Source organism: Mustela nivalis (assembly GCF_964662115.1).
Source record: "Mustela nivalis genome assembly, chromosome: 19".
In the NCBI taxonomy this organism is placed as follows: domain Eukaryota; kingdom Metazoa; phylum Chordata; class Mammalia; order Carnivora; family Mustelidae; genus Mustela; species Mustela nivalis.
The window spans coordinates 26,190,592-26,214,895 of NC_139038.1; the positions used below are offsets into that span (position 1 = coordinate 26,190,592).

Consider the following 24,304-nt stretch of genomic DNA (forward strand, 5'->3'; position numbering starts at 1 on the left):
GGCTAGGACTTCCAGTGTTATGCTGAAGAAAAGTGGCGAGAGTGGACATCCTTGGCTTGTTCCTGACCTGAGGGGAAAGCTATGTTAGTTGCTGCGTCTTCTGCGTCAATTCTGAAGCTCATCCGGCTCTTCTCCTTTCTATCACTTTGATAGATTTTTGAGTGTGGAACCACCCTTGCAGTCCAGGAAATAAATCCCATGAGATCGTAGTGGATGATTTTTTTAAAAATGTGTTGTTGGATTCACTTTGGTAGGATTTTGTTGGCAATTTTTGCATCTATGTTGTTCAGAGAAATTGTCTCTGCTTCTCATTTTTAGTGGTGTCTTTGTCAGCTCTTGGTATCAGGTTAATGCTGCCCTCATAGAGTGGACTGGGGTTCGTTTTCCTTCGTGTTCTATTTTTTTGGAATTGCTTGAGAACAACAGGTATTAGTTCTTCTTTAAGTGTCTGGTAGACATCTCCTGTGAAGCCATCTGGTGCTGGACGTTTGCTCGCAGGGCATTTCGGGATCACTGCTTCCGTCTCCGTGCTGGTAATCGGTCTGTTCACATTTTCTGTTTCTTCCTGTTTCAGTTTTAGTAGTTTACTTGTCTCTAGGATTTTCTCTTTCTTCTAGGTTGTCCACTCTGTTGCCGTACAGGTTTTCATAACATTCTCTGAAAATTGTATTGTTGTTATTTCTTTTCTCTCATTTGTGATTTTGAGTCCTTTCTTTCTCTCTCTTTTGTTTTTTGATGAGTCCGGCTGGAGCTTTATCAGCTAAATTGATCTTTTCAAAGAAGCAGTTCCTGGTTTCATTGATCTGTTCTATTTTTTTTTTTTTTAATTTCTGTATTATTTCTGCTCTCATCTTTATCATTTCCTTTCTTTCGCTGGTGAGGGTTTTGTTTGTTGTTCTCTTTCAAGCTCCTCTAGGGGTAAGGTTAGGTTGTTTATGTGAGATTTTTCTTCTTGAGATTGTTCTGGATTGCTGTACACTTCCCTCTTAGAACTGCTTTTGCTAGAGGCGCCTGGGTGGCTCAGATGGCTGAGCATCTGCCTTTGGCTCAGGTCATGATCTCAGGATTCTGGGATCGAGCCCCATTTTGGGCTCCCAGCTCAGCAGGGAATCTGCTGCTTCCTCTGCCTCTCCCCCTGCTCATGTTCTCTATCTCAAATAAATAAAATCTTTAAAAAAAAAATGCTTTTTGTGCATCCCAAAGGTCTTGGACCATTGTATGTTCATTTTCATTGGTTTCTATGTACTTTTGGTTTTCTTCTTTTATTTTCACCCGTTCATTATTTAGCACATTATTTAACCTCCATGTGTTTGTGGTCTTTCTAGGTGAGTGTGTGTGTAAGTGGCTGACTTCTAGTTTCATAGCATTGTGGTCAGAAAATAGGCATGGTGTGACTTTAATCTTTTTGAATTGGGGGAGTTTTGTTTAGTGGCCTAATTTGTGACCTGTTCTGGAGAATGTTCTATGTGCCCTTGAAAAGAATTTTCTACTATTTTATAACAGAATGTTTTGAATATATCTCTGAAATCCATCTGGTTTAATTTGTCATTCGAAGCACTGATTCCTTACTGATTTTTTTGTTTTGTTTTGTTTTTGTTTGGGCAGTCTGTCCATCAATTTAAGTGGGTGTTAAAGTCCCCTACTGTTACAGTATTATTATCATATAGTTCCTTTATGTTGGTTAGTAACTGTTTTATGTATTTGGTTGATCCCATGTTGTGGGCATAAATTATTGTATCTTTTTGTTGGATTATCCCCTTCAGGATTATATAGTCCTCTTTGTCTCTCTCTCTCTCTCTTTTTTTTTTTTTAAGATTTTATTTATTTATTTGACAGAGAGATCACAAGCAGGCAGAGTCAGACAGAGAGAAAGGGGGAAGCAGGCTCCCCGCTGAGCAGAGAGCCCGATGTGGGGCTCGATCCCAGGACCCTGAGATCATGACCTGAGCCAAAGGCAGACATTTAACTGACTGAGCAACTCAGGTGCCCCATCCTTTGTCTCTTCTTCCTGTCTTTGTTTAAAAGTCTGTTTTGTCCCATATAAATTTTGCTACACTAGGTTTCTTCTGACATCCATTCGCATGATAACGTTTCTATATCCCTTGTCAGTCTGCAGGTGTCCTCAGGTCTGAAGTGAATCTCGTGTAGGCAGCATACTGATGGGTCTTGTTTTTTTAATCTACTCTGTCACTGTGTCTTTTTATTGGAGGGTCCAGTCCGTTTACTTAAAAGTCATTATTGATATGTATTTACTGTCATTTTGTTACTTGCTTTACGGTTGTCATTTTTATCTAATCCTTTCTTGGGTACTCTCTCATGTCTGCGGTTTTCGTTAGTGATATCCATGGATTCCTTTCTGTTCGTTATTTATATATATATTGGTTTTTGATTTGTGTTTACAATTAGGTTTGTATATAACATCTTCTGCATTAGGACAGTCTATATCGAGTGGATGGTCACTTAAGTTCGAACCCATTCTTTATCCCCCACCCCGACTTTAAAGTGTGTGGTGTCATATTTTACATCCTTTTATTTTGTGAATCCCTGGACTGATATTTCTATGAAATACTTTTTCTTTCTGCTTTTGTGTGCACCAAGCATACTTTGACTTCTGGTCTTTTCTTCCTACTCAGAGGGTCTCCTTTAAGACTTTTTGCAGGGCTGGGGCGCCTGGGTGGCTCACTTGGCGAAGCGTGCTACTCTTGGTATCGGCCCCAAGTCATGAACTCTGGGTCATGAGATCGAGCCCCACATCAAGGTCTGTGCTCAGCGGAGGAGTCTGCTTGAGATTCTGGTCTCCCTCTCCCCTCTGATACACAAATAAATCTTCTTAAACATTTCTTTCAGGGCTGGTTTAGTGGTCATGAACTCCTTCAGTTTTTGCTTATCTGAGAAACTCTTTTTATCTCTCCTATTTTGAATGATAGCCTTGCTGGATAGAGTATTATTGACTATCAATTCTCCCCTGTTAGCACTTTTATAGATCATGTCACTCTCTTTTGGCCTGAAAGGTTTATGCTGAAAAATCCAGTGATAGCCTTATGGAGTTTCCCTTGTATATGACTTTTTTATCTCTTGTTCCTTTCAAAATGTTCCTTTATCCCTGTTTTGTTTTGCCATTTTAATAACTATGTGGATCACCTCTTTTTTTTTAATTTTTATTTTTGCGGGGTGGGGGTGGGGGTGGGGAATGCTCTCTGTGTCTCCTGGACCTGGTTCTCTTCCCTTCCCCAGATCTGGGAAGTTCTCAGCTATTATTTCTTCAAGTAAATGTTCTGCCCCCTTACTGCTCTCTTCTCCTTCTGGGATCCCTAAAATGTGAATGTTTTATGCTTGATGGAGTCACTGAATTTCGTCAGTCTCTTCTTACTTTGCATAATTCTTTTTTTCTCTCATTTGTTCACCTTGATTACTTTCTATTACTCTGTCTTCTAGTTCATTAATTCGTTCCTTTGCATATTCCAGCCTATTTCTCCATCAAGTATATCTTAAATTTCATTTCTTGAGTTCTTCACCTCTGACTGGTTCCTTTTTATGTTTCCCATCTCTGTAAGGGTCTCACCGATGTCCTTCACTCTTCTCTCAAGTCCAGTGAGTATTTTTATGATCATTACATTAAATTCCCCATCAGGCATGTTACTTCTACCCACTTCGCTTAGGTCTCTTGCTGTGGTTTGGTCCTGTCCTTTCATCTGTGATCGATTCCTCTTTCTCCTCATTTTACCTAACTCTCTGTGTCTGATTCTGTGGGTGGGGAATGTCAGTTTCATCTCTTGCTCTTGAAACCAGTGGGCGCGCACTTCTGTCAAGGTGGGGCTTGTCCTCCTCTGCGGGGCCGGGCTGGAGAGAGGGAGTGCAACCCCCTGGAGACAGGCATGCCGGCTCCCCAAGGTGGCTGAGTGGGGGGAGGGAAGTGGCACCTGCCAGCTCCTTTGTTCCTGGAGAAGTCCCTCAGGGAACTATGAGAGGACTAACCAGAGCTGCCTCAAGTCAGCCCCAGGTGCCTTGCACACTGCGGCTTTGCACTCCCTGCAGAAACAGCAGGTGGCTCCTTCGGGGGGGGGGGGGGGGGGGGGAGGGGACTCAGCTCCTGATTGCCCTCTGGGCTCTCTCAGAGCTGATTTTTAAGCTGATTTTTAAGGTTTGAGGCTTTATGTTCCCCTGGTTGTAAACAACCCTTGAGAAAACTTGGCTCCTCTGATTTTCAAAGCCAAATGCTGTGGGGATTTCTCTTCTCCTTGCAGGCTCTGTGGTGTGCTAGATTGTCGCTCTCCGCTCTCTGAGCCCATGGCTCCCTCCCTGTGGTAGTTCACACTGAGTCCTCGACTTTCCTACCCTCTTGGATGTGAACTTTTCTCTACAATTGGTGGTGGAGTTTGGCGAGTCTCTGGGATCCTTTCACGGGCGTTGGCTCTGATACAAGTTACCTGGTTGTATCCTCGGGATGAGAGGAGTTTAGAGTCTTCTTACTCTGGCATCTTCTGGGAAGTCTCCCATCAAGTGTACTTTAATTTCACGAACTGTGCTTTTCCTCTTTGCCGGGTTCTGTCTCATCTCCTTGTCCAGGAGCACATGGGCGTCCTCTACTCTTTTTGCAATGATTTTGTCTTGTTTTCGTTTGGGACCTACTCCTCCTTCTCATTGTGCCTAACTTGCTGTGTCCTTTTCTCTGTGTTAGCAAAGTGAGCTTAGTTCCTTGCTCTTGAAAGTAGGGGCCTTGTGGCGCCTGGGTGGCTCAGTCGGTAAGCAGCTGCCTTTGGATCAGGTCATGATCCTGGGGTCCTGGGATGGAGCCCCACGCTGGGCTCCGTGCTCAGTGGGCAGGTAGGCTGCTTCTCTCTCTCCCTCTGGCCCTCCCTCTGGCTCGCGCGCTCAAAAAAAAAAAAAAAAAAAAAAGTCTGAAAAAAAAAGCAGCCTTAGGAAGAAGAGGTCCTCTAGCGCCCTGCAGGGCCGTGTCCCCTATTGGCCAGAGCCTGCTCCTTTCAGGGTGTCTCTGTGTGTTGTAAGTGCCCTGTTGTTGTGGCCCAGCTATGTCTGCCTTCAGTCCAGTCGCACCTGCAGGGGCTGCCGGTGGCTGCCGGTCATGGGGAGGATTTGGTCCCAGTGGCCGTGGTGGGCCAGCCTCGGGCTTGAGGGGCGTCAGAACACGGGTTTGCTAGAGCTGGAGTAGCCGCCAACCACAGGTCTTCTTCCTGATCGTCCCGAGCAGCTTTCACCTGTGGGCGGGTGGGTCTGCCGTCAGACAAGGTTCCTTCCCCCCCGCCCGCCCCTGCGGTCTGTTGGAGGGGTCTGTGGAGTTAGCGTTCCCTCACTGTGGGGATTCGGAGTGGTGGTGGCCCCATATGGGGCTGCTAGCCCGTGTGGACGGGCTCCAGCCGAGTGCTGATTGGGGGTGGGGGTGGCTCTGCCGTGTGCTGGGGGGTAGGGGGCACCTGGGTGGGGGTGTTTGTGAGCAGCCGGTCCTCAGCGGGGGGGGGGGGGGGGGCCTGAGGCAGGGTGCAGGGAGCAGAGGTCAGCGCTGCGCTGTTGCCCAGGTGACGGTGTGCTTACACCGCAGGGAGGCCCTTTGTTCCTAGAGGAGTCTCCCAGCGAGCTGTCTCCTGGGACAGGTGCTAAGATGAATAGAAACTTTCCCTTGTGTCCACCCCGGGCATTTCTCAAACGGCTGCTTCTGCGCTCTGTCTCCCTGGGCTGCTGGCTGAGCTGCCTCCTTACTTAAGGGCAGGACGCCAGGTCCTGCTGCCTTCCCAGCTCTCCCGGAGCCGAACCTGCTGAGTCCCAAGGCTGCAGATGTTCTGTCCCACTGACTGTTAAGAACTCAAGAAGTTAAGTCTCTGGTTTTCAAAGCCAGATGTGAGGGGGACTGTCTTCCAGCAGGGGGTTCCCTCGGGCTCCGGTGCCTGGGGTGGGTCTGCTGCTCTCTGCGCCTGCGGCCTCCCTCCGGCCTGCAGACAGTGCCCTGGGGCAGTCTGGCTCCCAACCACGTCTGTGACCCTCCTTCCCCCTTTGATGTGGCCTCTTCTCTCCGTTCAGCTGCGCAGAGTCTGTTCTGTCAGTGTGTGGGTCACAGAGTGGCCTCCGGTCCTCCTACTCTGGCATTTCCCGGGAAGTCCTGACTGGGGCATGACTGAGTGTGGAGTTCAGGGCAGGCCATCACGACACCCCCAACCCCCACCGCCATCCCCGAGTCACCGACTTTAGCCTATTTTGTTCCGGTTGTGCGGCCCCATCTGGGTCTCAGGGGCACTCTCCCTCCCTGTCCATGGCCTTCGGGAGCCACATGTAAGCATGGCGGTGAGGCCAACCCCAGGGAGGAGCAGCATTCCTCCTGAAGACTTGAGAAAGTCTCACTGGGGCCTGGGGAATCTTGGCTCTAGTTCTGACCACGATGTATCTTGGTACCTGCAAGCCAATCACTTCACCCACTGGAGATTCTCTATCTTTTACTTGTAGGATAAAGGGGCTAAGACTTGGATTTTCCAGAGGACCATGTGAGTGGCCATTTCTGGATGAACGAGGAGCCAAGGTAAGACCACGCGCTAGAACACACCTTCACAATGGCGTCGCACAACACACGTTTCATGTCGCGGTCGCCAGTAGGGAATGGCTGGTCGGGGAGACCTTGCGTGATGTGACAGTCCGGGGGCCTGGCTCTTTCCCGGCTGGGGCCCTGCCCACCTTTGAACTGCCAGCTTTGTGAGGTTTCCCAGAAGAGTAGAGCAGAGCGACTCACCAATGCTCCAAATCATGATGATTCAAAAACTTGGCGCTAGAAATTTTGGGGGCCGGGTCTTCAAGTGCCCTGTGTCCCTTCCCCCGACATTTCACGGGCCAGAGGTTGGCCACAAGGCCACAGCTAGGCGCGAGGACATCTGGGAAACGTGGTCTAGCTGTGAGGTGAGGAGGAAACATGTTGGCTACACGACCAGCCCACTGGGCAGAGAGAACCGTTCGCTGCGTTAAATGCCAGTCCTTCCTGGCTGGCCTGGAATTACCCAAGACTCTGAAACCATGCACTTTCACCTCAACCAGGGGAACCGTGTACAGGAGGCTCCCGCAGTAACGTCCCTGAGTGGGGACTGCAGGCCGGATCAGGGAGTGCGTCCAGACCCTCCAGCTTTTCCCGGGAGCCCCAGCTCGGTCCTGGGGTCCGGGCATTCTGACCCTCGTTCGGATGACGGATTCGGTAATCCCCCAATGGAGACAGGAAGAGAGCACCGGATTTCGTAAAGATGCAGGATACTGCTGAAGAGAAGCCATACAGCCACTGTTCCATAAAGACAGTATTTTTTTTTTTTTAATTTTAAAATTCTGCATCTGAAAACACAGTATGACAGAAAGCATCGCTATATACCTGCAGTGTTTTTGGTATGATACAGGATTTAATACATCCACTGTTTTCTGCAAAAAATTTTGCTTTGTCAGACAAACAAACTCCCCTAGACAAAAAAAAAAAATACAGCTAAGGCACAATTTTGTTGTTTTTCTGCTAAATGAAGATACAGAAAAGGTGCAAAAATGGGCGGCTAGTGCAATCGCTTCCGAGAGACACGGTCTGCCTCGAGGGAAAGCGTTCGTAGGACCGAAATTTTGATGACTAGTCAATTTCAGATAGTTCAATCTCTTTTAAAATACTCCTTTAAATAAATAGCAAAATATCTACATCTTCCAGTGTGTGCCATTGGAATTCTCTTTTTTTAAACTTTATTTACAGATTTTTTTTAAATCAATACATTACAAAATAGTTCTGTACAGTTTTATGCATATCATGATCTATAACAAAATAGTTATTTTTAAAAACTATATCACCACATGTCTTTGAAAAAAAATGCGGGGACAGTAATAACTTATTGTGAGGCCTCTAAAAATACCCAAAACGAACACTACTGACAACATAATATTAAAAACGAAAAAGACGACAGAGAAAGGACTCTAAGGACGGTTGCGCTCAATTCCAGTGAATTTCCTGCGGAAACCCTGGGGAGTTGTCTTTGGCCTCCGACGGGACCTGGAGCGACGGACCTCGGGCGTGCGAGCCCTCTGAGGACAGGCCCATCCGCTGGGGTATGGAACCCTCTCCCTTTCCAGGCAGGAAGGACCGAGAGGGAAGGAGAGAAACTCTCCTGATTTACCCCTGGACGAAGTCCCCCAAGTCCCCAAGCCTGGGGCGGGGGTGGGCAGGAGGACAGGAGCGCAGGTGCTCACCCCCCGCGGGGACGGAAGCCACCGGGGCCTCGGCAGTGTGCGCGACAGCGACAGTGTGCTGCCCCCGTGGCAGACACCAGCCCGCTGGCCCGGCGGGAACTCCCCAGCCTTCGTTTTACCCAGAGGAACGACAGGAGGGATTTTTTAAAAAGACGACACGTAGAAGCCATTTCTTGTAGCAGCCTACAGAGGGGCAGCCCCTGGCGGCCGAGGTTGCCGTGAGAGCGCCAGGAGACTCTCTCTTCCAGGATGTTGGTGGAAGTCGGAGGGAGGGCAGTCAGCTTTCCAAAAATAATGTTAAGGCCACATTTCCAAAAGGAGAAACCGAATAAGGCTTTTGGGGGTCGGGGGGAGCAGGGGAGGCGAAGCAGGAGGGAGTGAAATGAGGGATGTTGCAGAGGTGGGGCGCGCAGGGTGGCAGAACCTGCTCTCCTGGGGGCTGCGGGCAGAGGCAGGGGGAGTGTTCCCAGCCGGAGGGAGGGGTGGGGCGGGGAGGGCGGCTTCTTCCCTGCGTGGGGCTTGGGGAGGACAGAACCAAAGACCGTGTGAGGGGCGGACAGAGGCGGCGCATGAAAGCACTCCCTGGTCCTAAGCGGGGTCTGTACAGTATCTGGTTTGCCAGGTAACCCGAAACAGAAAAAGAACCAAACTTCAGAGAGAGAGAGAACCCGACACAGAGAGGGAAACAGAGAGAGAGAAATTTGCATAGATTGTATGTTCAAGCCAGCACGTTTGGGACACAGAATTATCCCCCCGCCCCAGGTAAACTTCTCAGCAGACACGATGAGGTAGCGCCTGTGTGAGACCCGCGGGCAGAGTAAGGTGCCCGAGCGCAGGAGGGCGTCCGGGGCCAACACAGCTCGGACACGGCGTCCCGAACGGGTGCCAAGATGGTGGCTCAGACCTGGGACTTGGAGGGAGGCGGGGCTGTGGATACACCCGTCCTCCCCAGACCGGGCCTCCTCACCGCCCCCTGGGCCCGTGGGAATTCTGGAAGGTGTGGGCTTCCTTAGGACACGTCTCCAAATTCTTTTTCTTCTTTTTTTTAAGCACCGTCTTGGGACCAGGACCACTTCCCAAGCCAGTTCTCCTGGACACCTCTCCGCTCGACCGCGACCTTCTCCCCGTGGGCGGAATGACAGGTAAGAGGTTCCTGTTCTCGCTTCCGCGTGATCTGCGAAGAGCTAGAGTTTCTGCCCCTTCCTAGTGGTGGCTCATTTCCTCCATCAGGGCATGGTCTGACCTCTTGGTAAACCATCTCCTGCGAGCAGGGGTGGCTGGCCGCACACAGGATGGATGAACTGTGGAACTGCTCTTGGCCCACACTCAGAACCAAAAAACCCCCACAAAACCAAACCCAACCCAAACCAACACCACTGCTGCCACTTAATAGTCAGATTTCCTACGGAAATCTGGATCTCCGGCTTCCTTTACCAAATAGGAAGATGCTGCAGGCGCACGGGCAGCCGAGATGCTGTCTTGGGATGGGCTGTGCACCCCGCGACTCCTTCCTGTCTCACGCCAAGCACATTAGTGTTGGCTACTCCTACCCTAGAGGGTGGCTTTGACCTGGCAGGGCCTGGCCAACAGCTGTGCCTAGCATGCCCGCCCCCCTTGAGTGCTTGTGCCCTGAGTCCCCGGCGGGCTCGGCTGTGTAGACTGTCTTGAGGAAGGCCTCCCTCCCGCAGCTCCTTATCTCTACTGGGCACCTCCCTGGCAAAGAGATGGAGGTTCCAGCCCGTGTCCTCCTCGTCCCTGTACACCGGGAGCCAGGAGGAAGCCTGTCCGCCCAACCGAGGACGTGCTCAGGAGCTGCAGCTGCTTTGTGGGGGCTTGTGGGGTCTTGATCGTCCTGAGTGCACTGGCCTCTGAGACGTTAAACTAGCAAGGGGGAGACGGAGCTGGGAGGGCTCGTGATCTGACCAGGAAGGTCTTTTTCCAAAGCGAGGGAAGGGCCTCCTTCTTAAACATGGGGTCTGGGCGCTGCTCGTGTCCTCGAGGGAGACTGCTTGTGCCTGACCTGGGCCGTGGGACTCAGGCAGACAGGCTGCCCCACGAGCATCCCTGGACGGGCCGGCTGGGACATCACAGCAGGTGCTACAGCCTCCCGAATGCTTCCTTCTACCCAGGCTGCCCCCAGGCACCCGGTCGGTGAGCCAGGGCGAGACTTCAGGCTGTCACTAGGGTTCGTCTCCTGTGCTTGGGTCCAGCCGCCCGAGCTCCCGGCTGCCTGACCCAGCGGCCTTTCAGGGCTCCCTCCCTCTCAGGCAGATACAGCGTGGCTGTTAATGTGTCCCCGGGGAAACCTCACCTTCTCACCAATCCTCCTGGCCTTTGTTTGGAATTCTTCTTTTTTTTAATAGTAAAGTTATTCCCTGGTCCAAAGACAGAAGTCTTTAAAGAAACACTGGGTAGGACTGGCTGACTTCCTTGCCGTGAGCTGCGGGGCCGGTGGGGATGCTGCCAGGAGTAGACCTTCTCTGCTGGTGCTGGGGGTGAGGGTGGGCCATGCTGGTGGGTGCAGGTGGGCCCCAGGGAGGGGTCTGCAGGCACACCGGACCCAGGCCTGAGCCCTGCACAGGACACCGTGGAAACCACGGGACTCCTGGCGAGGAGGGTGATGAGGAAGGCTCCCTGGGTGGGCTGGGGCAGGAGGCGGCGGCCAGGCCTCTGGGCACCTAGAGTTTGCACGTTCATTGAGCTACGATCGCCCTTTCTCAGCAAGCGCCCCTGAGGTCCCCAGCGCCCCTGTGACATGGGTAGCTCTGGGCTCCATCTGACCACGCCCCCTCCTACTGCAGTGGCGCTCTCTGCCACCCAGGTGCGGAGGCAGGCTCTGCAGTGGGCAGCGGGAACGGCTCAGGAACTCCAACCCCCCAGGACCGCACGACCTGCCAAGGCTCCCACCCTGCCTGAGCAAAAGGTAAGGCTCCGGGGTCTCCCGGGGGACCCTGCTTTCGGCCAGCAGATGCTGGTGCAAGCATTCTCCTCGTGATGTCCAGCACCCCTGCTTCCCTCTGAGGGCATGAAGAATGCAGAGCAGACAGGAGAGACAGACACTGGGGACAGAGAGGGAGGCAGGGAGGGCGAGGAAGGGGGGGCCTTTCGTGAATGAAGGCGGCTTCAGTTAGTAAGAGACGTAACTGACCAGCTGCAAAAGCAGCACCTACTCATTAGTCATTGACTAAAACATAAATAATAAATACCGAAAGTGTCCCTCCTCCGGCCCCTCTGTGGCCCACAGGACATGCGGGCGGGCAGGGCAGGGGCTCTGGGGTGAGCGCACGGTGGGGGTGCTATGGTACCTTCATACCCGCGCTGCCCGGAAACACGAGGACGGGCTCCCCGGGGCAGGACAGTTGGCAGCTGGGGTCGGTCTTGGCCAAGGAAAGCCTCTCCTGGGGGGAGTGGGGGCTGGAATCGGAGAAGGAAGGGGTCTCAGGTCGGGTTCTCCAGCGGAGCGGGGCCGGCCCTCCGAGGCACACAGCAAGGTCACGGTGCAGGGATCTGGCAACTCAAGTACTTGGAAGAACGCTGTTGTTGAGGTTTGAGCCGATCGGATGCTCAAGCTTCCAGCTTTCCTGCTGCACAGCAGAGGGGCCCACTGGCACCTCTGAGAAGGAAGGGCGTGAATTTGAACACCAAATCTGAAATGCCTGTCCTGGAGGCGAGAAGCCTGGTCCCTCCCCAACCCCCACCCTGGAATGGGGGGGGGGGCATTCCCAAGGTTGGGTGGGCTTCCCCTCCATGCGGAAGGCCTCAGGCCGGAACGGGTATTGCTAGGCTATTTGGCTCAGGAGTTGGGTCCCAACCGTCTGAGTTTCATGGCCACGGGCCCCAGAGTTCTCCTTGTCCAAGACCCACGAGGTCATGGTCTTGGTCCCCCAGCCTCTGCACAGATGCTCAGATACCTGAGCCTCATTGCCTTTCTGTAGCTTTGTGGGGCAGTCTGGGAGCGAGGCTGGCCCGGAACGCAGACTGCGGGGAACCTCGGCCACGTCCCATCAAAAAGCCCTCCTGCTTATCTAGCTAGTAAGGAGGCTGACTTGCCGGACAAGGGCTGATGGAAGGCTCACCCCGTGCCCTTCCCCTCCAGGGGCAGGAAGATGAGCCCTAGGGCAGGGCTGGAGGTCATGCCCAGGGTCTGGGCAGTGCTCTTCACAGGGGGTTCTATGGAGCCCTTGGGTTCGGGAGAAGACTCAGGAGGCGCCCTGGGCAAAGGGACCCGCCCGGTTGGCTTAGCTTTGACTAAGAACCTCACCCTCCCCAGCTTCAACCCGAGCAGCCTGGATGTCAACCACACCTTGAACTTCTACCTCCAACTGCGCTTCGTAAACAGAATTCTGCTCAAAAGAAAAGTTGGAGAATCACTTGACTGGGGGGATTGCGTCACCGCGGGGGAGGACAAGGAACCTGGAGGCTTCGAGGGCCAACCAGAAGAGGTAAGACGGCCCCGGGGCTGCGCACTCCTCGCCCCCCAGAGCCTGGGGGGGGGGACAGGCAGGTCATTGGCAGGAGCTGCCTTGACCTCTGCACCTTCCTGTCCATCGTTCTGTAGCCGGGAGAGCCCCTCTCACAAAAGGCACCCCGGCAGCAGGGGCCGGGCGCCACCAGCCCTTGGGCTGCTTTCCCTCTGACATCCGCTGTGGCCCGCGCGCGCCCGGTGCTACCTGAGCCGGCCATCAGGTTTGACAGCCCCCAGCTCGGACTTGGGGTCGGGGCTGGAGGAGCTCCAGGCGGTCTGGCTGCAGGGCTGCATGACGGGGCAGGCTGTGGGGCCCGTGGCGCAGACGTCCATGGCGGTCCACATGCCCCCCACCAGCGAGTCCAGCCAGCGCTCCAGTCCTGCGCCCGTGGAGGCCGCGTTCCTCCGGGCCTGCTCCACCTGGGCCGGGTTGATGGGCAGGCTGAGGACGGGGTTCAGGCTCTGGAAGCTCTGCTCCATGTAGGCGCTGCGCGGGGGCCCGTTGTGCAGCTTCAACGCCTCCTCTGAAAGCCACAGAGAAGGAGGAGTGGTCAGGAGAGTCCCCAAGCAGGCAGCGCCCGCGGGCCTCTGGGCCGTTGGGGGACACTATCCTGCACAGCGGCCGCAGCCCCACCGCACAGACAAGGACCCGGCCTGCGGGGACACTCCTCCCACAGCCACAAGCCTCCCCCCCACCCCCCCGGTGCAGGGCAAGGTCCACTCCTCTGTCCCCAGAGCAGTCCAGACTGTCCGTCCATTCATTCTCGCACGACATTTTCGGCACCGACTTGGTCCAAGGCATTCGTTCAACACACACTTGCTAAAACTCCCTCCTCGAGGCATTCACTCATTCACTGGACGAAGCTACAAGGCCAGGCCAGGCCCCACTCCACCCCCCGGAGTGAGCAGATGGAAGATTACAGCCCTGCACGAGGAGACGGAGGACGAGCCCGAGAGCAGGTTGTTGCAGCCGGTGCTCAGGAGCCCGGGTGGACTGCACGGGGCGGACTCAGAGCAAGGGCTGTGCACGCTGCGGCCCTCGGGCCAGGGGTGGCCAGCCGGGTGGGGTAAATCAAGCTGCTCTAGGACACAAGCTGTGCCTCTTGGCGGACCTGCTGTCCGCAGCCAGTTCTGCCGCCAATGCGCTGCGAAGCCCTTGTGTGGCCCGCAAAGCAGGGAAGCTTTACTGTGTGGCCCTTTACAGTAAAAGCTTGCTGCCCCCCTGGAGCCAGAGGGGACCAAGGATGGTTATTTTGGATGAGGGGGTAAGGGAGACCTTACAGAGGTGCCTCCTGAGCGGAGTGCTGGTTCATGAGACCAGGGAAGCCGTAAGCAGATCATGGCAAAAAGAATTCTGCGAAGCACAGCCTCATTAAAGGGCTTTCTGCAAATCAGCTAATGAGAATTGGAGCCAAGGCTGGAGTCTGGGTCTGTGGACGCACCTCCACCGACTCTTACACCGACTCTTACCAGCCCAGCTCTGCCGAGCAGCACCTCCCGTGTGAGCCCGTGGGCGGCTGCCAGGGCTCCTGGGTCGGGGTCCCCAGGGCTCACATCCCTGATGTGTGGCTTCAGACGACAACACCGGGTGCCTGCTTTCCTGGACCGTCAGAGGAGTGCAGTACTGAGTACCTCAGAGCTCGGTGATGGTCCCTGTGCTGATTTCTAGTAAGTGCTTACAGTGGCGCCTGGCGTTAGTATCCAAGCTGACCTCTACCACTCAACACAAAACCCCAATAATCCAGCTAGAAGTGGGCAGAAGCCATCCAGGCGGCCAGCAGACATACGGAAAGACGCTCACCGTCCCTCAGCGTCAGGGACGCACAGACCAGAACGGCGAGAATTCGAAAGACAAGAAGCAGCCAGTGTTGGTGAGGACACGGAGCAAGGGGGACCCTCGCACACGGCTGGTGGGGACACGGGCTTGCCGTGGAAGACCGTGTGCAGGGGCCTCGGATGGTTCAGAACGAGCGCCCCTGGGCTCCAGCCACCGCTACTGGGTGTTCCCCCGAGACTGTGGACGCGCTAACCCGCGAACACGTGCGCACCCCGCGGTTGACTGCGATGTTGTTGACAACAGCCAACTACGGAGGTGGCCCTAGGGTCCCTCACAGCTGAGCGGGTAAAGAAGATGTGGTGTAGACATTGGGACAGGCACAGGGTACCAGTGCTCCACACAAACCAGAATGGGACCTTGCATCTAACATCAACGTGGACAAAAAACAGAGGAGCTAATGCTAATGGAATTAAGTCAGAGACAAATACCACAGGATCTCACTCACGTGGCCTTTAAGAAACAGACTCTTAGATGCAGCGAACTGGTCGTTGCCAGAGGGGAGGTGGGTGGCAGGAGGGGCGCGAGAGGGGACGGGCGTTCGGAGCACGCGCGCGAGGAGTGCTGGGGTGTGAGGAGTTGCTGAGTCACGGCGTCGTGTGCCCGAAACCACACGCGACCGCGCGTGACCTGTCCTGTACGCACACGGCGCCCGGCCAAGACTGATGCTTGAAGAAGTTCAGCCAGAATGGTTACGGCTGGTGTTCTTAGTACTCAACCCTGTACACGCACAGAGCCGCAGGTCTGGCGTTATCATCCCCATTTTGCAGATGGGGAACGGGTGGCGATCTCACCAGACCGATCTGGGGTTAAGCCCGGGCCCGGCCGAGTCCAGTCTACTTCCTAGGGCTGACGGGGGAAGCAGGAAGTGCACACATCTGGGCTGATGGGGAAGAGCTCGCTGTTGTGGCGAAGTTCCCTCCTGTTGCCTCTTTCGTTGCCAAACGCAGGAAGAGATTGTGAAAACCTACCGGCCGCCGACCTGGGTGAGCCTGGGTTTTAGCCGGTCAGCTCTGGCTCGGGTGAGAGTGCGAGGGCTTGTAGGACAGTGTGGCACTCAGAAACACTTCCCGTTCCCGGGCCGGTGGCTGTCCCCCTCGGGGGCAACCAGGACAGCGCCGATAATCCGCACCCGGTTTTCAAGTATGTGCGGTCCTGAGCGGGGTTCGAGGAGGAGGAGGAGGAGGACCACGGCCCCGCCCTTCTCAACGCCGCTGGACAAATGAACCTGCCTTCTAAACCCGGCCCCGGGCCGCCTCTCCCCGATGCTGGCAGGGGCGTGGGCAGCTCCCGGACCGCCTGTCTGAGGACGGAGCCTGTTTCTCAAGCAGGTTCTGCCTTGTTCATCAGGGAGCCTCAGTCCCTCCACATCGGCAGAGCTGGCAGTGGGGAGCTACCCGCACCCACAGAAGGCTGGCCACGCAAAGAGAAAGGAGCAGCTAACAAGCATCTGAACGCTGGGAGCCAAATATTGTGGCTGATGCAGAAAACCCTTATGAAAAATGAGGTTAATGTGGGAAATGCTATTACAGCACCAGCCCGTGATGCTCGCCTCTATAATTAAATTTTCCTCAATTCCACCTCATCAGATTTCTTGAGATTACCAGGGACGCATCGATAGCAAATTACTCTTGATGAATCATTTTACAAATTGCATGGCTCCCACCTTCATGTTCCTGTCACTGGAACATCGTTAACGGACGCAGTCACTGACGGCGGAGGGGGCCGCTCCCGGCGGGGCAGGATGACCCCGGCTCCTCCTGGGCAGGGGGAGGAAGAGCCACGCCATCTTCAGAAACTCCAAGGAGAGGAAAAGGAAAAAAAAAACTGGAAAAATCAGGACCCAGTGAATGGCCCCAGGGTTTCTCCCCCTGGAGTGGAGGACCGCTCCTTTGTCCGGCTGGCAGGTATATCCGGAGCGAAGAGGTTCTTTGTCTCCCTCCTCTGCGTCTGGCTTGGGGACTCTCAGGGATGCTAAGGCCGGGAACCGCGTTGGAGAGCACTTGAGGCCCAGCTGGTACGGGAGGGGTCTTCTGGCTGCTTCCCGGGGCGGGGGTGGGGGTGGGGGAGGGGGAGCGACTTCCACCTTGAGAAAACATGAGGGATCTTCCTGCCTGCTCAGCCCGGAGACGTAGCAGAGGCCAACAGAGTTCACGTCGCACCGCCCCCCACCCCTGTTCGAATTCCTGGCGGCCCCTCCCCACATCTCTGTCCCCCAGTCCTCGTGTCACTAGTCAAACGGCCCCCAGACCCCAACTCTCTTTACCCAACGGAGGCCGTAAGGTGTTTCTGGCTTCTGGGTTTCTGTTACATGTAGACAAACAGTTCCAAATACCAAGAGACTCAGAAATCCTGTTTCTAGGAAACTGTTTAGGGCTGAATCTGTACAGGCACAGACAATCTGAGATTCAAAAACCTTTGCACTGCTGTGCAAGAAGAAGCTGTGTGTGCTCGAGGGGCGACAGATGAATTCTGGGTCCTTAACCCAACGGAACAGGAAGAAGCAGACACACGGACTCGGACAAGTCCAAAGAGCAAGTTTCATGACAGCACGTATCACTCCATTGTCAAAGATCAGCCGTTGTGTGTTCATGTTTATGCTCTGGAAGCCTCCAGAAACCACCAGAAGGACGAACACCAAAGTTTTGACGGCGGTTCCCCTGGGAGGGAGGACTGGGTGGGGAGGAAGACGTTCCCAGTGATCAGAGGAGGACCCAGAAAAATGAAGTAAACTCCTCCCGTGAGAAGAGAAAAAGACGGCGGCGCCGACCTGCGCCTCTCCGGCCCTCCGTGCCCAGCAGGAACCCTCACCCTGGTTTCGCACCGACAACTCTTTGCCCCACCGGTTTCTACGAACACGAGAACCCTGAAGTCGGGAACTGCTGGCTTGGCCTGCTTCTGAATTTAAATGTGCGCACCCTCGTTTCGACTTCTTCGGTGACCTGCCCCCCTCAGTGTCATGCTGCAGAGACTCCCCAAAATCAGCGCGCGGAGGCGAGCGGCGCTGGTGTTCCGGCCATGCCGAGCTCCGCGTCTGGACAGACCTCACCAGCGTTCAGCCGTCCGAACGAGGGCATCGGGGCCGCTCCTGGTTTGGGGCCATTAGGAACAATTCTGCTCTAGGTCTGCATGGGTCTGCGGGTCCGTGGGGCATCCATGGAGCCCTGGGACTTCTGTGTGGCACAGGGGCCGCGCTAAGCCATTTTCCAAACCCGCTTTATCACTCTGCGTCCCCCCCAGCAGGAGCTCCGGCCCTCTGCAAAGCAAAACGAGGTCCCACTTCACACTACGGCGTTTTGCTTTCATTTGCATTTCTCTTATTATTCATGAGGCTGAGCAGCTTTTTATGTGTGTGGGGGCCATTTATGTTCTTTTTTCTCTCTCTCCTTTGTAGCAGGAGTTGGCAATCTTTTTTTTTTTTTTTTTTTACAAAGGGCCAGATAATAAATATTTTTGGGATTTGTGGGCCATGCAATCTGTGTCACAATTCCTTAGCGCTGCCATTCTGGTCCCAAGGAAACCATAAATGGACTGTCAATGAACGTGTGTGGCTCCTACTTTCCTACTTTAATTACTGTTTTTTAAAAAGTAAGATACTGAGTGAAACTCGGTATGTTTCCTATCTTGTCTTAAATACGATTAGGGCTTTCTGGAAGTCCAGTGGGAGAGCAGGTAATAATCAGATCCTAAGAGATGACATCGCCTCAGCGTACAAGTGGAAAACGGGAAGGTCCCTCTACGCTAACAGGCAGGGGAAGCACAGAGGGGGGAGCACTGTTCTCCGAGGCAGCCTCTGTGCCCCACATGTGAGCAGCACGGCCCCGAGGAGGACCACCCCCGGGACCCCCAGGATGGACTATCTCCCCCGCAGAGACGCCGGGAGCACTCACCTGGTCTGATAGGCTGCCTGTTGGAGAAGGTCAGCGGAGCAACGAGGAATTTGGTCTCTGCGACTGGCACCCAGTGGTGAAGAATTTTCACTGTCCAGACCCCAGGCCTCAGGGGCAAGTTCAGAGGGGGCTTGTAGTGGGTGAACTCGGCAGTGGATTCAATCAGGATGTCATAGGTGGCTGCGATGATGTTGACGGGGTCCACCCAGATGACAGTCACGGTGACGTTGGGGCCCTTCCCCCACTTCTGCATGCCTACGGGCTCGTCCATGGGCCCCAGGAGACCCCCAAAGTTGCGGAAGAGCCGCTCCTTGGCATCCCAGTCAGTGCCGACCTGAAACAAGAGAGCGAGACCTCAATTCACTGGTCCCTGAGAGACCTAAAATCCTGCTTGTAACACTGCATACACCCATTTTACAGATGAAGAAACTGAGGCTCCCGGTAGTTACCTGCCCAAGACTGTGCACGCACTAGTAAGCAGAAGATCTGGGATTAGGACCTGGTCTGGGGGATTACAAGGCCTGTGGTCCATTCATTAACCCTTAGGGCTCCTGGGCCTGACACACGGTTAGTGCTTCAGAAAGAAAACCTACCACGCACTGAATGAATGAACAAATGCTGGCTGGCAGGCCAGCAGGTACAGCTAGTGCCTTTGGGTACCGGCATTTCGTGTATGTTCTGAACTACATGAGGCTCTCTCAGCCCCTCCTATCATGGCCAGGAGTCCACATGGCTTTCCTAGGAAGACCTAGTTGTGCCCTCCCTACAGCACTCAGAGCTAGACCTCAGGGTGCGGGGGCCCGTACGAGCCATCCTTCCTGCCGGCTGGCCGTTGTGCACATCTCCGACTTGCTAGGAGTCTGCTCGTGGCTTGTCTGCAGCGTACGTCCGGCCAGGAGCCAGGAAGACCTTGTGAATCGTCCTCTCACTGCTCAGTGCCCCCACGGCTGGCGTCACTGAGCTTTGCGGGTGCCTAGCACGATGCCTGGCACACAGCAGGGCTCCGTATCCATGGACTCAGCGAGTGAAAGACTCGACAGAAACGATCGGACCACTTGGGCCCCGATACTGAGCTCTGCCACCCCTTTCCATGAGTTTACACAAGGGGTCTGGTCACCCAGGAGGCTTCAGTGTTTCTGAAGACCCAGCACATGTGGGCACACAGGCAGCAGATGACAAACACACTCGAAGGCTCGCCTGTTCCCGTGTTCTCTCCACGACCAGCCTCTTGGGTGCGTGTGTGCAGGTCGGGGTACGGGGGCCTCCGTACGGAGCCGGCGGTGGTGGCTGGTGCTCTGTTCTTGCTGTGAACGCCCGCGTCTGTTCTTTCTCTGGGGCTCGTGTTCACCCTGCGCTTACCGTGGGGCTGGCACAGCGCTGAGCGCTTCGAGGCACCGGCCTGCATGACGCGCTCCGCTCCGCGAAGGGGGCCCTCATCATTGTCCTCAACATCACAGATGAGAACACCGACGCTCAGAGCACGTAGGTCCCTGCCGTGGCCGGTGAGGGGCCCCCAGACGCTGTGTTCTCGCCCGCTCTCTCGTGTTAACCTCTCGTTCATCTGATGCCCATGTGCCCGGCGCCTGCTGTCGCCCGGGGCCCCACGGTGCGCTCTGTGGTCTGTCTTTAGACAACCGCTTTCAAACAGGGACGCAGGCGCTGTCCCAGGGAGGGTGCTGAGGCGGGGACTGCGGAAACGTTTCTGCAGGGGCCCCCTGGGGCCGCGGCCTCGCTGCAGGAAGGGACCGGACGGAACTGAGTGAAGAAACGCACGCGGGCGTGAGCAGGATTCCAGCCACGGCCCCCGAGTCTCGGTGAGGTCACTGAGACAACCCAGTCCTGTCCCTTCCCTACGTGCAACCCTCTTCAGCACCTCAGGATTCTCAAGCCTGATCTCTGACACCTCATCCTGTCAGGTCTGGTCCCTTTTGGTCCTGCTTCATCTCAACCCCTCCTCCTCCTCTCCACTCGGCCCTGCTCCGGCGCGTCCGCGAGGACGGCGCGCTCTCGTCTCTGACCCCCCGTTAGTTCCTGGCCTTCGGGCTGGGACAGTCTTCCTGTCCCCTCCCCCTCCCGGCCAGCTCCTGCTCCTCGGGCAGAGCTCAGCCAAGGTGTTGCCTCCGCTCGGGAGCCTTCCCTGGTTACAGGCACCACCGAGGTGCTTCTCCGAGGATTCCACGGCGGGCTTTTCTGTGTGCAGTATCACAACTGAATTTATGCTGTCCCTTGCCTTAGCTCAGGACGGTCCACTCCATGAGGAGAGGGACTGCGTCTGGCTGGCTGACCCCTGGGTCTCTAGTATCTCTAACACCTGAAGCACAGTGAGCTTGCTCAGGTGCTCAGTCGCTCCTTCCGTCCGTCCGTCTGTCCACCCACCCTCTAGACGCATCATGAACGATTAGGGGCTGAGCACACGGACATCCCTGTGCCCGAGGTCCATCCCCTGGGGACATCCCCTGTGCACACGGACTTCCCACAGATACTAACAAGTGGAGGAATGGTCCCCAAATGAGGGCTCCTTCTTAAAGAAGGGCTTTGTGACCAGTTAAGGGAGGACACTTGGCAACAGTATCCTTGGCAATTCTCTGAGGTCTGAGCTCTAAAAGCGAGACAGCCCAGGTGGAAGCTGGGTAAAGCAGCTGGCAACAGAGAAGCTGGATCTCATTTCCAATCCTAGGAGAGTGAGTGGAAGGCTCGCTGCCACTCCCAAGCGCGAGCAGGGCTGGGGCTGCCTGAGGTGGGGGGCCCAGATGCTGTCACACCCTCTGGGGCTTTGAGATCTTCTCACAGACTCACTGCAAGTGCACAACCACTTACTACACAATGATCACTAATCACATCATGACCATGTTCAAGGTTACCACGTCGCTCCCCAACTTCAAACCCACTAACAGTCTCTCACTGCATTGGAAATACAACCTGAGCTTTTCTCCCGGGCCTTCAAGCTCGCTCACAATCTGCACCATTCCCTCAGACCTCTTTTCCACGGTCTTCCCTCTCAGTATGCTCCAGCCACACAGGCCTTGCTGCTCCTTGCGTGTGCCCAGATGCTTCCCAGAGCCTCAGGGCCTTTGCACATGCTCTTGTCTCTCTCTTCTCTTGGACTGCCCCAGCTCACCCTATCACCGGCTCTTTTACAGCTTCTCAAATGAATCCTCCCATTGAAAGTAGTCCCCAATGGCCTCTTCAACCCTCAGCAAAGACAGGAATGAAGTTTGATGTTCTTTATAATACTTGCCATTAGCTGAAATGCTTTTGTTCCTGTATTTGCTCATTCACAGGCTGACTGCCCCACCCGAACTACAATTCCATGGCAACGAGAGCCTGGACTGTGTAGTTCACCACGACCTCTCCTGCTCCCAGTATCTCATGAACATCTTTCCTGCAAGCCAGTAGCATGGGACTCCCGTGGGAGGGAGAAATCCATCTGAGCACTCAGCGACACTGGCCACCTGCTCGTGGCCAGGCCACCACGAGGGGATCCCCTGCCGTTCTTCCCTTCCCTCTTGTCTGACGGGACAGTGTTTGCCTTAAAAACTACTAGGACTTCAGAAAAAAGTGCAAAGTATAAAATTCAGGGCTACATGCATGCTGGTACTCTGCCAGAGATCTGGATGGTTCTCACCTCAAAACTGCCACCCCTACGGTAGGAGCCCTCACAGATCACTAGCCACAGAGTGGCCACCCTCATCTGTCACTGCCAGAAGTGCCCCGTGACCCAACAGCTGGCTTGTCAACAGGCAGCGCCCACCCACCCGGCATCCATCTCGTTAATGGGACGTTAATGTCTTCAACTGGCCGCCTGGGGCCCCAGCGCAGAATCCAGCTGGGCTGCTGTCTGCCTGCCCCCCGACACTCACGGAGGCAGCTCCCATGGCGCCTTGGATCCCGCCAATCCACTTGGATCCTTCCCTGAAAATTGAAAATGGTGGCTTCACAAGAACCCCCCCCTCCGGAGGGCAGAGCTGGGCCAGCTGGGGCCATGGGCAGCTGGGGCGGGACTGGCACAGACTGCACAAGCGGCTCGGATGGGTCCCCGCTCCAACCCCACTCCCAGCCGTTCAAGATACTCCGTGTTCTAAAACTACGCCGACTGCACGTCCCTAACCCAGCAGCCACCAATCACCCCCTCCAGCTGCTGGCTGAGATGGGGAAGGCCGGAGTCGGGTGCTGCAGTTCGGTAGGAGCCACCCCTCCCCAAGCTGGACCGGCTTCCCCTCCTGCACATTGCCCCCCGCCCCCCCAGAGTGTGTGCCATTCGGAAATCGTATCTGGCACCTCCAGATGCCATGTGCAGGGAATGCAGCGGTGACCAAGAGGGACACGGTCTCCGCTTTTTGGAGGATGGCTCACAAGTGGGAAGAGAAGTCAACAAGATGATTTTGCACGGTAAATGCTACGAAAATGACAGAACCGGTGCCAAGTGGAGACCGGAGTTCTTGCGGCATACGTGGGCGGGCAGGGAGGGCTGCTTGGAGGGGGCGCCACTTGGATTTAGATCCGAATGACCAAAAAAAGCTGCCCATGTGGACACAGGAAGGAAAGTGTTTTAGACAGCCGGAACAGCACCTGCCAAGAAACCCCCAGACCAGGTCTGCAGGGGGCTGACGTGACAAGGCTGGTGCTGGGCTAAAAAAAGAACTACACTTCCCTCCCAGGGATCCATGCCCTGGTCTGTCTGTCTATCCACTGGCCACCTGGCCGGCCATCCGTCCTTTCATTCATTAGTGACTGATCTGAATAAAGCCTGGTGCTAGCACCTGGGGAGACAGAGGCACAAGGAGGCATGTGGTTTGTGGCCAGAGAGACTGGGCTCCATTTGAGCTCTTCCTCTTCCTAGCTACGACTCAAAAAGTCCCTGGCCCTCCGGAGGCCTCAGTTCTCCAATCTGTACAAGGGGACTAATGCCATCGCTTCGTTAGGAAACTGGTCTGTTCTCATCTATGACTAACACAGGCTGAGGAGGGGTCACTGGCCAGGATGAAAAATGATGAGTAGAGATTCTACTGTAAAAAACAGACCCCGGCTCCAGGTCAACTGGGTCCGCAGACATTGGCCCCGTCTCTCTCTCCCCTGGCCCCATTTAAGATGCCGGTGCCCGCGCCCATGGCTGGAGGAGCCTCCCTAGGCGCAGGGCGTGCTATCTTCTGGTCCCCTTCCCCTCCCTCTCTGTCGCCAAGCGTCAGACTGGCACACGGAACCCAGCAGGGCCGCTGGAAACGACCATGGAAGTGCGCCGGGGCCGGCCGTCCCACCTCAGAAAACTGGAGCCTCCCAAAGTCGCTGGGCGGGCTTGCGATCTTGAAGACCTTCTTCGGCATCACCCACGTCTCCAGGGTCTCCAGTTTGCTCACAGCCAGATTGGTAGCATGATGCTTGATCAGAAAGCCCTGGAAGCGGTCCGCAAGGAAGTAGAGGTGGACGGATGCTGGGTGGCCCATCGGGTAGTACCTGGAACACACAGTCTCCCGTGAGCCCGGGGGCGGGGCCTGCAGCGCGCAGGCTCACAGCCCCACGCGCACCGCCTGCTGCCCCCAGCCCCGCGCAGGCCCCGCCCCGTTTTCTCCAGCGCTGACCCCGGGCCTTTGCACCATCCCTGAAAGCTGCTCCCCGGGTATCTCAGATCCCACCACCGACGACTTCCTGGTGAATATCAATGTAAACCCGCTGACTGTACAAGAGCACAATAAAGAAAGTGAAAATTATTACTTCTGATGCTTCTTCCCCTAGGGCATGTCAGCTCACAGATATTTATCGATCCTCCGGTGCCAGGTACTAGGAAGGGACAACGGTGGCCAGTGATGCCACAGTGATGGATCTCTTCTCAGCCTGATTTCCTATGCAAATTCAGCCTGATTTTCTATGCATATATTTGCATAAATATTACATGCTTGGGATCATAATATACAT

At 55.1% G+C, this 24,304-nt stretch overlaps 2 protein-coding genes across 3 annotated transcripts in view; one reads left to right on the forward strand and one right to left on the reverse strand.

Annotated features, from left to right (window-relative positions):
* The window catches only part of RPS15A (ribosomal protein S15a), a 420,016-nt gene extending 395,917 nt beyond the window's left edge, over positions 1-24,099 (forward strand). The window contains exons 11-15 of the transcript XR_014306580.1: positions 6,454-6,526; positions 9,256-9,347; positions 11,007-11,128; positions 12,476-12,647; positions 21,676-24,099. The gene's annotated coding sequence lies outside the window, so the exon portion shown is untranslated. The remainder of the gene's footprint in view (positions 1-6,453; positions 6,527-9,255; positions 9,348-11,006; positions 11,129-12,475; positions 12,648-21,675) is intronic.
* Positions 7,271-24,304, reverse strand: part of XYLT1 (xylosyltransferase 1) — a 298,678-nt gene continuing 281,644 nt past the window's right edge. For both annotated transcript variants that reach the window (XM_082714896.1, XM_082714895.1), the window contains 3 exons: positions 23,650-23,845; positions 18,395-18,728; positions 7,271-13,194 (listed from right to left, as the gene is read on the reverse strand). In XM_082714896.1, coding sequence (XP_082571022.1) covers positions 12,872-13,194; positions 18,395-18,728; positions 23,650-23,845 — 853 coding nt within the window. In that variant the 3' untranslated portion in view covers positions 7,271-12,871. The remainder of the gene's footprint in view (positions 13,195-18,394; positions 18,729-23,649; positions 23,846-24,304) is intronic.